This window comes from Olea europaea, chromosome 23, assembly GCF_002742605.1.
Source record: "Olea europaea var. sylvestris chromosome 23, O_europaea_v1, whole genome shotgun sequence".
Lineage (NCBI taxonomy): Eukaryota > Viridiplantae > Streptophyta > Magnoliopsida > Lamiales > Oleaceae > Olea > Olea europaea.
The window spans coordinates 5,104,866-5,121,697 of record NC_036259.1 but is presented as its reverse complement, the minus strand read 5'-3'; the positions used below and the strand labels follow the sequence as shown (position 1 = coordinate 5,121,697).

The following is a 16,832-nucleotide window of genomic DNA, read 5'->3' as shown; positions in this document are numbered from 1 at the left end:
TTTTATTTAATTTAAGTTTTACTTAGGTTGGAAGTTTGATGCTTATCTATTAATAAAAAAAAATCTCTACTTAGTTAAATTATATTTGTTATATTTAATAACTTCGTATTGAAAACTTGAATGTGTGAAATCATTTGATGATTTTACAAGATTTGAAACTTCCAATTCTACATATTTAACATTTTCCTATGTATATATAATCAGTTGATATAATAATATTATGATTAATGAAATCCTGTTTGTAATTTTCTTTTATCCAATTTCATCAACTACGCATTATTTTCTATATTATAGACATTGCCTCCTAGGAAAAATCAGTGAAGAAAGAAAGTTTATAGGAGATAAATATACCAGAAGAAAAAACACAGATTTATTTGACAATGCATTCACAAAATTACAAGTTTTTTTTTCATGCTTGTGACCTTTTCAATTTTAAAGTTATTGTTTCATTAAACCTAAATTTGTGTTGTTACTGCTAAATTTGTGTTTTTTCCATCATTAATCCTTATCATGTCAGGCAAGAATGTACCACACCGTTTCTTTCGAATTGTTGACACTTCTTTAAACCATAACATTCGACTAGTAAGTCTTATTTTAATGCTTATACTTTCTTAAAACTAATAAAATCATATATCAAGTAAAAATACTTTTATTTTTCATTATATAGTTGCCTCCAAGATCTTTTGTCGAATCAAGACATGAACTTACCAACAGAATACGTCTAATTGGATACAATGGTATAATTACTACCATACAACTAGAAGAATTCACAATAACATTTATCTAGTTGGTGGATGGGAACAATTCTTCGACCATCACAATTTACAAGATAATTATGTTATTGTGTTCGAATATATTGGAAATTCTACCTTCAATGTTTCAATATTCGATGATTCACAGTTATATGTAACTTATGATACATACCACTCCGACTCCCAAGTTGTTGAAGAAGAGACATTCCATACAGGAAATCCTGTCTTCAGGCTAACATCCAAACGTAATGACAGTCACAAAATTGTAAGTTTTATTTTTAGCTTATTTTTTATTTTACATTTTAGTATGCACCTTCAAGATTCAGTGGAGAATATCTACCCAAATTTATACGAAGTGTTTGAATTCATGACTCTTCACATCGCAACTGGACTGTTTCTACGAGTTTGACAACAAATGGTGACGTACGATGTTTCACCACGGGTTGGTCACAATATGCTAGAGAAAAACAGCTTCAAATAGGTGACACAAACGTGTTTGAGCTGCTATAACGAATTCTCAAGGTTCATGGTACACAAAGCATGCGACGATGGATCCATTACTTCTCTATAAATTAATCTACTGTTATTCGGTAATAAACTTTGTGGTTGAATCTTCAATTTTTTTAATGCAAGTATTTTCCAACTTATTTGGACTAACACAGGACTTAGAAACATAATCTTCAAGTTCAACTCAATAATATCAACACTGTCAAATATTGAATGTCAACAATACGAGTAAAATAGTTTGTTTAACCTCATATATTTCTTATTCAAGCATATTTTTTCTAGCTATGACAAAATACTGCAATTGTAAAAATCAGTAATAATTTACAATTATTTTCTTATATCATAGAAACATTTCAAAATATTGCTTTAAAAACATTCCAAAAAACTAAAATTCATACGCTAATAAAAATATGATAAATACAAAATTCGTGCAACACACGTGACAGCGACTAGAATTAAATGCACAAATCAAAATAAGTGACTAAAATAAATAAATTAAATAACTAATTAAATATTAAATAAATAATATATACAAACAACTAAAATAATCAAAATAAACAACTAAAGTAATTAAATATTAAATAAAAAATATACATAAACAATTAACATAATTCATGAAATTTTAAATAAATAATTAAATTAAATAACTAAAATAAATATATTAAATAATTAATTAAATATGAAATAAATAATATATATACAATTAAAATACCTAATTAAATATTAAAATAATTAATTAAATTAAACATTCATAAAAAAATTAATTAAATAAATAAAGGGTTGGGCCGTCTAGACAAATAAGGAAGAAAATTATAGAATCGCCTAGACGCTAGGCCATGCAGCCGTCTAGATTTCTTAATCTGGACAGGTGATGCAAAGGATTTTGATACTTGTCAACTGACACCCCAATGTACCGATCCTTCACAAAAAAGGGGGTCCACAATGAATAAAAAAATAGTGGACCCCCTATTGTGAGGGGGTCGGTACACCGGGAGTGGGGTACTTTTAAGTTTGGTCATATCAAACAACCAATTTTTCACTTTAACCAAAAAAATTTGGCATTCACCACAAAGGCCTATTCTTGTATAAAAGACAAAAATACCCTTAAATGAGTTATACAATTACAAAAATAGAAATCTATTAAAAAGACAAAAATATCCTTAAGTTACAAATTAAAATCCAAACACCTGTCAATTGAGATTTGCAAACGAATACCTTCTTTTCATCAGTTTACTCTAACACGATAAAAACTCTTTCATTTTTCATCCACTTCAACCTCAAAATTTCATAAACTTATCAGTTATCAACCTCAACAAAAATATTTCGTTAAATTTCAGCACTTTAATTCGGTAAGTATCTTTTCCTAGTATTTAATTTTATTTTTATTTAAGTCGTATATTTTTTTAAATGGTAGAGAAAATAATATTAGAACCGAAGTTCAGGCCGGCACCGATCTGACGCTGGAACTCCAAACAGTCCGTAACGAACGAAGACGAAAATTCTTCGTCCGTTACTGACGGCCGGTCCGTTCATAATGAACCTTCCCCCCTGGTTCTGGCGTCTAATCTATTTTGTTCTGATAATTTTTAATTCGTAATGTAGATATGGAAAAAACATGTGTCCCAATCTGTTACTTCGGCGAATTTTAAAGGAAAGAAAATGGTCAATGGGAATGGAAATAGACGAGTGAAGGAGAAGGGGTTGCTGCTATTTCGATAACAAAAAATACATCGTTTACAGAAATGTACAATGAAATACAAAACATGCTTAACGTCGATTTCTCTCAGTACGATATGGAATTGGGATTTTTATTTCAAAAGCATTCAGCAATTTCGATTCCACCTTTGAAAGTTACTTTTGAAGTGCAAATAAAGCATCTAATTCAATTGAACCATGGTCGAAAGACGACTTCTATTTGTGTAACTTTGTTGAAGAATAATATCCCCGAGGGTAGAAGTTTTCGATGGAGAGGATCGTGACGAGAATGATTTTTGGGATACTGTTGAGATTGCTCGTGATGATGATGTGGTTATTCTCGGGAGAGTTGCTACTCACCATGATGTTACCGTTACACAAAGGATTTACGAGGAAATTCAAGACAATGAGGATGAAAGGTCATTTACAAATTAGGATTTGATTGCTTTATCTAGACAGAGACATGAGTCTGGTGGGAGTTCACATGCTGGGCCGAGTACACGGTCTTCTAATTGTTCGTGTGTAGTTCCTGATGATGAAGATTTACGTGTCGATCAATTGTTTGACACGAAAAGAGATTTGCAAGAAGTTGTGCACCTAATTGCAATGAAACATAATTTTGAGTTTAAGATAAAAAAATCAAACAAGTCTACACACACAATTATTTGTGTGGTTAGCAATTGCAGTTGGCGTTTGAGAGCGACAAAGATGGACACAAATGAGTTCTTTGTAGCTCGCAAGTATGCACGGGAACATACTTATGAAGTGGGTATTCGTCAAAATGATCACAGGCAAGCTCGATCATGGTTTATTGGTCGACAGATAATACACAAGTTTCAGGACCCATTGACGATTTACAGACCTACAGATATCATCAACGACATCCGTCGGGAGTATGGGGTGGTTATGAGTTACCAGATCGCCAAATTGGCTAGGTATTGCCACAATATGGTGAGAACTAATTCTGACTCGGCGTTTTTTATTGAAACCGATGGGCAAAATCGCTTCAAGTATTTTTTTGGCTCTTGGACAATGCATTAGAGGTTTTCAAAATGCGATGCAACCTCTAATTCTAGCTGATAGTACAGCCCTAAAAGCTAGATATGAAGGGAAGTTGATTATTGCTACATGTCAAGATGTCAACATCCAAATTTAGCCCCTTGCATTTGGCATTGTCGATGGAGAGACTGATCTAGCAATGCGTAGGTTCTTCACAAAGCTGAGAGAAGTAATTGGGGACATTGAGAACCTTGCATTTGTGACTGATCGGGGGCAGTCAATAATAAATGGTATAGCCGAAGTTTTTCCAGAAGCACATCATGGTTATTGCATGTACTACATTCAGGGCAACCTGAAGACTAGGTACCGGGGCAGTTGCATCATTGCATTGTTTAGGAGAGCTGCAGAAGCTTACAGCTCTGAAGAGTTTACGAAGTTCATGGGCGAAATAGAACATAAATTAGAAAGTGCATGGGAATATCTATCAGATATGGGGGTCGAACATTAGACACGGTCACATTTTCCAGGACGTCGATACAACATGATGACGTCGAATAATGCGGAATCTCTCAATGCATTATTCAAGAAGGATCGAGAGTTACCAATTCTCACAATGATTGAACATATTCGTAGCAAGTTGCAACAGTGGTTTTATGACCGACGTGAGGAATCCCAGAATTGTACGAGTATGCTAGCTCCGACGCAGGAAGATCAACTATTCAAAACTCTAGAAGTGGCAAAAGCTCTATTTGTGGAACCACTAGATCAATTTCGCTTCTCCGTGAGATGCGGTCGTAATGTTGGATACATTGTAGACTTGAATGACAATACCTGCACGTGTGGACAATTTCAGTTGGAGAGTTTTCCATGTGCACATGCTGTCGCAGTGGCTATGTAGAGAGGATTTCCATCACTCAGCTTATGCAATCATTATTACATGGCTGATTTGTGGAGAGCAGCGTATGCCGAAACTATATTTCCTCTACGAAATGAAGCCGGGTGGGAAGTTCCATATTATATTGTAGCACTTAATAATTTGTTGCCATCTGAAGTTCCACCGCATACTCCTGGTCGTAGATGGACGTTTAGAATACCATCTATATGAGAGTTTCCACAACCGTGTAAGTGCGGGAGGTACGGGCACTACATGACATACACGTCGATTTTGTACAAGTCAGATCCTACTAATCAATGACTCGATGGATGTATAGTATCTATATAAATCATATGTATTCTCTATTTGTAATATGTTTTTTATTTTCTCAATTTAAATCGGATGTAATCTTTATCACATTGTTTAATTACTCTTTTTAACAGCATATTTGAATAAAAAAAAAAGGATTGATTTAGATATTACGATTTAATAATTGATTTATTATAGAAGTTAAATATTTAATTGGTTATGTATAATTGGTTAAGTGTTTTTTTATTACAACAACAATGTAAATTAAAATAATAATATTTTGTTAATTATCTTAGTACGTATATTAATTATTTCATATTTAATTACTTATTTCGATTATTTATTTGAATAAAAATAATAGCACTTACTTTGAGTTTTCATTTAAGTATTTCTTTCATTAATTATCTTCATTTGGCATGCATATTTGATTATTTATATTCCTTTAAAAATTATATTTCGTTAATTATCTTAATGTGTATATTGTTTATTTAATATTTGATTGTTTTATTTCGATTACTTATGTAAATTAAAATAATAATATTTTATTTTTTTCTTTTAATACAAGTGAGACAACGATATATATTAACTGACAATATGGAGAGATTATAGACACAACAACAATGTAAATTAAAATAATAATATTTTGTTAATTATCTTAGTACGTATATTAATTATTTCATATTTAATTACTTATTTCAATTATTTATTTGAATAAAAATAATAGCACTTAATTCGAGTTTTCATTTAAGTATTTCTTTCATTATTTATCTTCATTTGACATGTATATTTGATTATTTACATTCTTTTAAAAATTATATTTCTTTAATTATCTTAATGTGTATATTGTTTATTTAATATTTGATTGCTATATTTCGATTACTTGTGTAAATTAAAATAATAACATTTTGTTAATTATCTTAGTACGTATATTAATTATTTCATATTTAATTACTTTTTTCGATTATTTATTTGAATAAGAATAATAGCACTTACTTTTCATTTAAGTATTTCTCTAATTAAATATTTAAAAAAATTATTACATTACAACACGAATCATACTGAAGTAAACAACATTTACATTTTAATAAAATAATATACAATACACTAAGGATCATACTTATATTCATACAAGTCACAAGCTAATTTATGCTTCCACATATCAATCCAAAACTGATTTATTGTATCAACATTGCGACCAATGCTCAAAAACTCTATGTACTTTATTGCAAATAAGCCACAGTTTCCCCGCAACCGAAGAAGAATATATTAGTTCGATAACATATAACTGAAAATTAAATCATAAAATTAAAAAGTTTTAAATCCTTACGATCTTTCTTGTCTTGTCGTCGTCATGTTCCGCACAATGGCTAATCTATCATTTAATCGAGTCATTGCATAACAAGCCATCATGGGCATGATCACAGCCATTGGCTCCAGTATTTGCTCCGGTTGACTTTGTGTCAGACAGCTATGATCAGAGTCGTACACATACATAGTGAAATCAGCAAATACGATCTCCACTGAAAAGCAATGTGAGTTCGCGATCACGGGAATGTACACATGTGTACAATCCGTCCACGGCTTTCCGCACCTCCGCTGTAGCCCAATCACCCACTCCAGCATGTACTCAGACAGAACATATTCATTCCCCTTACTTAGGAGCTCGTGATGCTCAATATCTACGACACGAACAAACTCAGAGCTCAGGATAACTCGACTAGGACTGTCATAAGATCTTGGGTATCTCCGAGCCCGATCGCGTAACAATTCCATAGCCAAGTCGATATGCTGAAACAAAAAAACACCAATAAAAAAGATAGAGTCATTTTAAGTAAATGAACCAACAACTTCTATAAACATAATAAATGGAAACTCAAAAAACTTACATCATCGGCGAGCCAAACTAAGGTTGTCAGTACATCTTCGAACCACTTTTTAGCATTGGGCACGATCATACAGCCGATGGTATAGCTATCTCTGAAAAATGAAAAAAAGTTACGAAAAATACAAAAAAAGAGTAGCAAAATCATAAAATACTTACTTAGACTTAAGGGATTTGAACCAATCATCGAACGCCTTCTGTCTGACCGGGTCGACATCGCAAAAAAGATTGGAGAACGTCCCATCCACAAACCCCCTTCTCTTCACCTCGACCGTGTATGGGGAAACGATGTACTGTAACAGTAATCTCGATCTCTTATCGACCATCTGACGCGTCATTAGCATGCTTCTTACTCTTCTGCACCTCCGTCGCCCCCTCCGACACGAATACTACATCATCATTCGTCATCTCTGGCGTTCTCCGTAACCCCCTCATCCCCCTATACTACCACCTCTGGTGTCCCCTCCGCTACCTTCTTAGTCCCTCCCTCCAGTACCCATTTCCCTCCCTCCACCCCCTCTATCTCGGCCTCCTCCGGCACCTCCGACCCGATCTCCACCCCCTCCCTCCCGGCCTCCGACACCGAATCAAAAAACTCATCGATTCCTACAGCCGTTGCCCACCAGTCTCGAGGAACACCAGTCTCCCCATCACTCCCTCTGTCATGTCTACTGTCAGAACCTCGAAGGCCTGCTACATCGCCTCGAAGTGCTACAACCTCAATATGAAGGTCTCTTATACCTCGTCGTAGCACTCTAATCTCATCTTGTAGTGCTATTACCTCTGTCGTAAAATCTCGTCGCAGTACCCGTATCTCATCTCGTAGTGCTACTACCTCTGTCGTAAAATCCCGTCGCAGCACCCCTATCTCCTCTCGTAGTGCTACTACCTCTGTCGTAAAATCCCGTCGCAGCACCCCTATCTCCTCTCGTAGTGCTACTACCTCTGTCGTAAAATCCCGTCGCAGCACCCCTATCTCCTCTCGTAGTGCTACTACCTCTGTCGTAAAATCACGTCGCATCGTTCCCAGCTCCTCTCTAATAATACCATTCATGCGTGTAAAGAAATCATTTGAATGGCGGGTCTGACTGGGTGCAGGCGATCCACGTGGGAGGTGAGTGGGAGCGGGAGACGGAGATTTCCTTGGAGAATGTGATAATGGCGGTAGAGGTGATCTCATCGGTGGAGGCGAAGGATATCTCCTAAGTGGAAGTGCTCGTCATTCTACTGGATGACACTCCTACATAGAGAAGAAAATTAATATTAATAATCCACACATGAGTATTATAAGTCAGAATAAATAATGATCTTAAATAAACGTACCCTACTTTTATCCAAAACAGACTCAAACAATGGATCGTTTTCGGTAGGTGGAACATGTATTTCATGTACATATATTTGATCATCCTCTTCCATCGAAACAACCAACTCAGCATGAATTTCGAGCCGACATATCATATTTCAACGTGTTAACGAGGATGTATCGAGCCGAGTAAATGTACATACAATATAAATAACAAATATATAATATTCACCTGAGGATCGTCGAGGATAGCTGTCAAATCTTTAGCCGATGGCTTCTCATGTGCTCGCCAATGAAATATTCGTGGGCAACTGGTCTCCCTTCTGATCGTCCATTTGCTACCCAAAGCAAGGATAGCCTCATATGCCCACAACTGCAACAATTATTAAAAAAAAAAAAAACTTTACTTATACATTTCATAAAAAAGTCTAACACGTATTACGTTACGCTGAATATTTACCTGCAAAGCCATGCAAAAGCCATATACATCATATTTGTGCTTGCCCCTCTCCGATTTCGACATAGTATGTACCCTCCTGAATACGTAAAGAATATCGGTGTAACATCTCCGACCCCATGAAAAGCTGTTTAAAGCAACGATATAATCAACAACATCCAATGAAAAAAGGTCAATCGACGTCCTATGATGTCGGCACCTCAATATACTCTCCAATATATACACCAATCCTAACTTCAGCTTGTCTAACAAGTGATCGTATCTCCTAAATGCGTCTTCTAACTGTGGTGGTGTAACCAGCCCTTTACCTCCAAAATATAAATCCAATAACCTTTTATTTGGTATAATACGAGCTCTTGCTTCTTCTTCTCCAGCACATCTTATGCCTGTAATGAGGGCAAATTCAAGCATCGAGAATCTCGATACCTTCCCATCCCCCATAGCAAAATAAAGCTGATCGCCATCGTCTAGTTTAAGCAGCCGGAGTAATAAGGAATCAATAATCTATCCGGAGAACTGCACGTCCTTCAACGGATAGAAGGACTATAAAATTGATCGATGGAGTATGTCGATATACTCCTCGTCCAGCCCCTCAATCACTGTCACATAGTTGGAAAAGTTACAATACGTCGTAACTTTTCCCAAATGAGCTCTCAGATCGTTGTACATATGATATTTCATCCGACAAAAATAATACATGTTAAAACTAGGGCTGTAAGCAAAAATCGCAAAACCGAAAAATCGAATTGAAATCGCATTTTACAAACCGCCGGTTTGGTGCCATGTAAACCCGGTCAACGAAATGGTTTTGACCCAAACCAAACCGGTCAAAATGGTTTGATTTAAGTTTAAGAATTTTAATATTCAATAGTTTTGTCATTTGTGAGTATTTTTACAGATATATTATTATTATCATCATCATCATCATCCAATAATCCAAATATATATTTAATAATTTTAAGACTAACATAATCTATCAAAATTCTTTTTCCTCTTCAAAATTTATATGAACTCCAGTCGACACCCAACACAGTTTTGAGCCACCGGCATCACACACTTCTTTTCAGATTTTTCACGCCTCTTCAAAGTCGAATTGAAGTCCATTATACCAAATCGAAGACAAAGAAATCTTAGACCTTCGGTGATAATATTTGCTACAAACAAAGTTTCAGATCAATAGTTTTTTGGAGCAAACTAAGGTAAGAATCTGAAATTAAATGTGTTTCGTAATATCGCACAAACGTAAACTTGTGTAATTAATTGTTATGTTTAGATATTATAAGCAATTGCTTTATTATTGTAGTTGGTTATTTTATTTGTTTAATCAATATCTTTTTTTCAGATATGATGATCACGAGGTTTTGTTGGACATCATTATATTTTTTGGACCTTATATCTAGTTTAGTAGACTTGTATTGTAACGTTATTGTATCGTCATTAACCTAAAAAGGGTAAACAAAAATGAATAAAAAAAAAACAACTATGTTTCAGTTTATTATGATTTCACTTTGATTTAGTTAATATTTAAATTTATAGTAGATACATTTAGCCTCTATTTGAGCCATATTTTCCATATCATCATAATGAGAAAATTGACTATTGGAGAGGAGGTTGGGTCCCACACATGAAATAGCAGGTCAACAAAGGCGGTTGGACTTGTGGAATAACGATTCAAATTTTTATTTTTTTGTCCCAAAAATTTGGTTCAAACAGGGGCTTAGTTTGTTTTAGATTTATTACTAGTGAGATATAAATATATATTAAATTCAATGAATTAATGAAATAAAAGTGGACGGACAAAAAAATATATGGCGAAACCGGCAGTTTAAAACTGGACCAAACCGTTAGGTTTAGGTTTGAGTTTTTTCCAAATCGTTCAAAATGGTTTGGTTTAGGTTTGGATTTTTCTCAAATCGTTTTAAACGGTTTGGTTTGAAAATTTGTCAAAAACCGATTTAAAACTGCTTACACTCCTAGTTAAAATCATATACAAGAGATTATAAATAAAATATCGTATCTTTAAATTTAACAAATCAGATTTCATATTAATAAAACAATAAATAGATTAATCCACTCATATATTAATACAGTTAAACAAAAAAATTCCCACATATTTGATTATTTAATATTTCTTTAAAAATTATATTTTGTTAATTATCTGAATATATATATATTATTTATTTCATATTTAATTATTCTATTTCGATTATTTATTTGAATTCAATTTCTTATTTTACTATTTCTTTAATTAATTATCTTAATTGGTTAAGTAAAAAAATTATTATTCAATTTAATTTATTCTTTAAATATTTCGTTAATTATGTATATTAGTTATTTCTTATTTAATTACTTTATTTCGATTATTTATTTGAATAAAAATAATAATATTTAATTCAATTTTTTATTTAACTATTTCTTTAATTAATTATCTTAATTGGTTAAGTAAAAAAATTATTATTCAATTTAATTTATTCTTTAAATATTTCCTTAATTATGTATATTATTTATTTCATATTTAATTATTCTATTTTAATTATTTATTTGAATAAAAATAACAATATTTAATTCAATTTTTCATTTTACTATTTTTTTAATTAATTATCTTAATTGATTAAGTAAAAAAATTATTATTCAATTTAATTTACTCTTTAAATATTTCGTTAATTATGTATATTATTTATTTCATATTTAATTACTCTATTTCGATTATTTATTTGAATTAAAATAATAATATTTAATTCAATTTTTCATTTAACTGTTTCGTTAATTAATTATCTTAATTCGTTAAGTAAAAAAATTATTATTCAATTTAATTTATTCTTTAAATATTTCGTTAATTATGTATATTATTTATTTCATATTTAGTTACTCTATTTCGATTATTTATTTGAATAAAAATAATAATATTTAATTCGATTTTTCATTTAAGTATTTCTTTAATTAATTATATTAATTGTTTCCATAATTAATTACTTTAATTGTCTTAAAATGTATATTATTTATTTCATATTTAATTACTCTATTTCGATTATTTATTTGAAACGTATATTTAATTACTAAACATATATTTAAGTAAAAAAGAAAAAAATTAAAATTCTATTTAATTTATCTTTAAATATTTCGTTAATTGTCTTAATATATTTATTATTTATTTCATATTTAATTACTCTATTCCGATCATTTATTTGAATAAAAATAATAATATGTAATTCGATGTTTCATTTAAGTATTTCTTTAATTAATTAAATTAATTGGTTAAGTAAAAAAATATTATTCAATTTAATTTATTCTTTAAATATTTTGTTAATTGTCTTAATATATATATTATTTATTTCATATTTAATTACTCTCTTTCGATTATTTATTTGAATAAAAATAATAATATTTATTCGATTTTTCATTTAAGTCTTTTTTCAATTAATTATATTAATTGTTTCCATAATTAATTATTTTAGTTATCTTAAAATGTATATTATTTATTTCATATTTAATTACTCTATTTCAATTATTTATTTGAAACGTATATTTAATTACTAAACATATATTTAAATAAAAAAGAAAAAAATTAAAATTATATTTAATTTATCTTTAAATATTTCATTAATTATCTTAATATATATATTATTTATTTCATATTTAATTACATTTTTTAACATAAAAATTAAAATAAATTCAGAAAATAAAAAATAAAAAAAAATTCGGACTCATTGCCGGTCCAGACCAGGCCAAATGGTCCGGGTCCGGACCATATGGTCCGTAACGGACCATGGTGGTCCGTTGCGGACCATATCATGGCAGGAGTATCAGCAAAGTACTATATGAAAATGAAATGTATCAGCAAAATAGTTTGGCTCTATGAACACACGCGGACCATGATGGTCCGTTGCGGACCATATCATGGCAGGAGTATCAGCAAAGTACTATATGAAAATGAAATGTATCGGCAAAATAGTTTGGCTCTATGAATACACAAGGCAGGAGTATCAGCAAAGTACTATATGAAAATGAAATATAATTTGTATTAAAATATTACGGCTGAAGAATTTGAAAAAGGGCATCCAGAAAATCAAGTTAATATATAGGCGTACCTTATTTCCTATACCTTCCATACCAATCCTTGCAGTTCCTTTTTTTGTTGACATTTCAATATGGGGTTCTCGAGGATGCATAATTCTGAGGCAATTTTCTTTCAATCGTGTAAAGGTGAGAAACTCAGAAAGATGTTAGATGGAGTATTTTGGCAGACCTTACACAAAGAAGGTTGCATAATTTGGTGGGATTAAAGCTTATCATCACCGCCAACAAATTGTATAATCTCTATGTATATCGATAAAATTCAGAGAATTAAATAAAGAAAATCATAGATCTGTCGATGGACCACTTAGATCTGTCGCTGGCAACCTGATATGTACTTCGATGGCGGTGGTGTGAAGGCAGCAGTGGAGAGGCGTTGGGTTTGGATCTGGAAAATAGGGAAAGAAATGGATTAAATGATGGAGTGGGATGAGGTGAGGTGAGGTGAGGTTTCTTATATACATGAGTTTAAGAATTTTAAAAAGATAAATTTAATTCTATGATGGTATAATTTCCTCTATTTCTATTTTAATTATCAAATGTAGAGAGCCAAATCAATTATCTATAACTAAATGTGTTCAAAATATTCAAATTTGCAATGCTCTATTTAATGACTCAAATAAATAATATATACAAAGAAAATGGAGAGAAATAATAAAATAATTTTGAGGGAAGGTGGTGAAAATAAATATATACGGAGAGTAGTAAAATTAAGTGTTAAAGATAAAAATAATTACGAAATTATTTTATTATTGGAGACTCGGGCCCTTGATCGATCCGCGCCGAACCGAGTTTAATAACATTACTTTATGAGCTTAGATTATCATCCAATGAAAACTATACTAGTCAATTATTGATTTTAATATATATAACTTATATTTGACAAATAAAGAATATCAATTGAATTATTTTAATTGTTCAGCTATTGTTAAAATAAAAAAAATGATTAAAGGTTTTTGTAGTGGACAATCTCAATTTTGAAAAATTAATTTGATGAGCAAATATTCTAGGGCCAACATTTCACATAGCAATTGATTTTACCTCCAAAGCAACAAAATAAATTGACACGTGTATCTAGTCAAATATTTCAAAATTAATTGAAAACATCTCTCAAGAAAAATGAATTCTATTTAAATAAGTAACCACTAAATCTCTACGTGAATGTTAGCCTAAATGAATGCATTAATCCACCAAGAAAGGACCATGCTACTTGTACATTATCTTTTACACCATCTTTGACACCGTTTCACGTGGCGGCACATGATTCAACAGTTTTTGAATTCAACACACTTTCTCGCCAAATACATTTTGAATTTGTAAAGAATGTCAAACTCTATGTAATCTATAGAAAGTACAAGAAGCAATATTGACCAAGAAATCCATTTAACACTCACAATAAATATAGAAGTATATATCTTATCTTCTTGGCAAATTATCGGGTTTTACTACTTGATATAGACAAATAATTCAATCGAGAACCATTAACGTCCACAAATTATTGGTGAAAATAAACATATAGAGAGAGTAGTAAAATTAAGTGTTAAAGATAAAGATATTACTGGAGAATTTTAAATTTTTATTCTTTAAGTTTATAAATGCTTTCTAAATTATTAAATATAATCTTTTGTAAATAAAGAGTATCTTGAAAATACTCTCACATATTTAGTTCATCTAAACTAAAATTATAATTTTCGTACTATAAAATGAACTAAATTATTGGAAATTTCTTTTTTCAAAAACACGTTTAGAAACCATTAAATAATTCATGAATTACATGTAACTGGTTAAACAAAAATAACAACAAAGTGGTGCTTGTTCCAATGGTAAGTCGTCATTTTTATTACCTAGAAGTCTGGTGTTAAATCCCTGAGCTCAAGTTTCATCAGGAAATTTTGAAATTCGCACAAGCAGGGCGGATTGGGCTAAAGATTTTTACAAAAAATCGCGAGTTAATCCAGTTTTTTATCAGGTCAATGGATTTTCGTAATATGATCATGCTCGGCTCGATCAAGGGCCTAGGTCTCCGATTCAATGGGTCAACCGACTGATCGCGCCGAACCGAGTATGAGAAAATATTCTAGGACCAACATTTCACATAGCAATTGATTTTACATCCAGAGCAACAAAATAAATTGACACGTGTATCTAGTAAAATATTTCAAAATTAATTGAAAACGTCTCTCAAGAAAAATGAATTCTATTTAAATAAGTAACCACTAAATCTCTATATGAATGTTAGCCTAAATGAATGCATTATAATCCACCAAGAAATCCATTTAACAATCACAATAATCATAGAAGTGTATATCTATCTTCTTGGCAAATTATCGATTTTTACTACTTGATATAGACAAATAATTCACTCTAGAACCATTAATGTCGACAAATTATTAATTATTGGTCATTAACAATTACATAAAGAGTCATAGTAAAAGAGAAACACAATTATAAAAGAGAATATTATAAATAAAATCAACGTTTATGTGCAAAAATGTTTTCCATAATTTGAAAAAAAAAAAAAAGGTTCATTATCATTGTTTGAGAAAAATACAAAATGAAAATGATAGTACATCATCAGGTTCAGGAAGAAAAAGTATAAAGCAGTCTTGCACCGTGCTTGAATCCTATCAATGAATTTTCCGAGTCTAAGCCCTAGTTCCTTGTGTTGTAGTCTTACTCTCAATTTATAACTCCTTTTCTAATTCAAAAAATAGATACCAACTTTTTTTAAATCTTTAAAAGTGTCCAGAAATTGACCAAAACATTTATAAGTAAATCTAAAATTAAAACAATCCTGCTACGGAGACATGATCAACAACAAAGTCAATGATAGAGAAGACATGTGTCAATTTATGATTGAACAGTTTGAAGAAAAAAATTCATCTTACCATCCTACCCTGTCAACTCTCCCTATCATTTGCCATTTTCGAGGAGCATTATTGGAAGTACAAAATGTAAAAAACCATGTTTAAAATATGTATTGGTGCCAATTTTCAAAGAGGACTCACATGCCAGCTCGCATGGGTCCATGATGTAATCTGCAAAATTTTTTAACATTTGTCCCTGAAATGATTTTTTTCCTATTTATTCTTGTTTCATTTTCTTGACCCTTTTCTCGACCTTTGTGACCATGCACCTTGATTTCTTGTTCGAATTTGTAATTAACCTAAAACAATAAAATAAATGCCAAAACAAAAGAAATCATGTTTTAAACCCATAATTATGAATATTCAATGCCCAAAATAAGTGTACAATATACACTTATCACCAAATTCATTTGTGTTTATACCAATGCCTTTGGCATCAACACATTATCCCTTGTATGACCCTAAAACCTTAGCTTTGACTATATAATGTTATTCAAAGACTATTTTAGTTTCACTAGATATAATCTCTTGTATATTAATATCATAGTTAACATAAGATATCTTATTAATGCATTATGTTATATTGATGGTTGTGATACTGTTATATTATTTACTAGTGCGTCATTATGATGATATCAAGAATGATTATGCTTACACCATTTGTATCATTATCCTATCATTCATATTTGATATATCTGTTATTCATCATGAATGTGAATCCCTTTGTCATTGTACCATACTATTTGGCATTCGGTTATATCTAATGATTTAGATTTCTAACAATAATTAAAGACAGACTATGACAAGGTACTGAGGGTCCAACAGCCATATACATACGATGTTATAAGGATTCTTAGTAGCTTTACTCGTAGTCGATATACTCAGATATTCAAACTATATGATGAACAGTTGAAAGTCTGTGAAGATCAACATGATTTTTATGGTCACTTTCACTACATGATACTTTTCCTCTATTTTATTTAGTTTTGGAGCTTCACATCTTCTACCATTTGTCCTCTCATTCTTTTGAGTTTGATTGTAAATGGTACATGTGTGACCGACACACGTATCACCACCACATCCATCTTCTTGGGGATCGCTCGATCACCTTCT

At 31.3% G+C, this 16,832-nt stretch overlaps 3 protein-coding genes across 3 annotated transcripts in view; all 3 read right to left on the bottom strand.

The window, feature by feature from the left end:
* Positions 1 to 13,263, bottom strand: part of LOC111372174 — a 57,362-nt gene extending 44,099 nt beyond the window's left edge. Inside the window, exon 1 of the mRNA XM_022994374.1 lies at positions 12,867 to 13,263. The gene's annotated coding sequence lies outside the window, so the exon portion shown is untranslated. The remainder of the gene's footprint in view (positions 1 to 12,866) is intronic.
* On the bottom strand, positions 6,336 to 7,546 carry LOC111372176. The gene is made up of 3 exons (XM_022994377.1): positions 7,178 to 7,546; positions 7,023 to 7,113; positions 6,336 to 6,924 (listed from the first exon to the last, which is right to left on the bottom strand). Exons 1-3 carry the CDS (start codon positions 7,360 to 7,362, stop codon positions 6,460 to 6,462), a joined length of 741 nt encoding a protein of 246 aa, XP_022850145.1. The 5' UTR covers positions 7,363 to 7,546; the 3' UTR covers positions 6,336 to 6,459.
* On the bottom strand, positions 7,533 to 9,583 carry LOC111372177. Its single transcript, XM_022994378.1, has 3 exons — positions 8,782 to 9,583; positions 8,554 to 8,694; positions 7,533 to 8,258 (listed from the first exon to the last, which is right to left on the bottom strand). The coding sequence occupies exons 1-3, from the start codon at positions 9,217 to 9,219 to the stop codon at positions 8,238 to 8,240; spliced, it is 600 nt and encodes a 199-aa protein (XP_022850146.1). The 5' UTR covers positions 9,220 to 9,583; the 3' UTR covers positions 7,533 to 8,237.
* Positions 13,264 to 16,832: the final 3,569 nt, after the last annotated feature.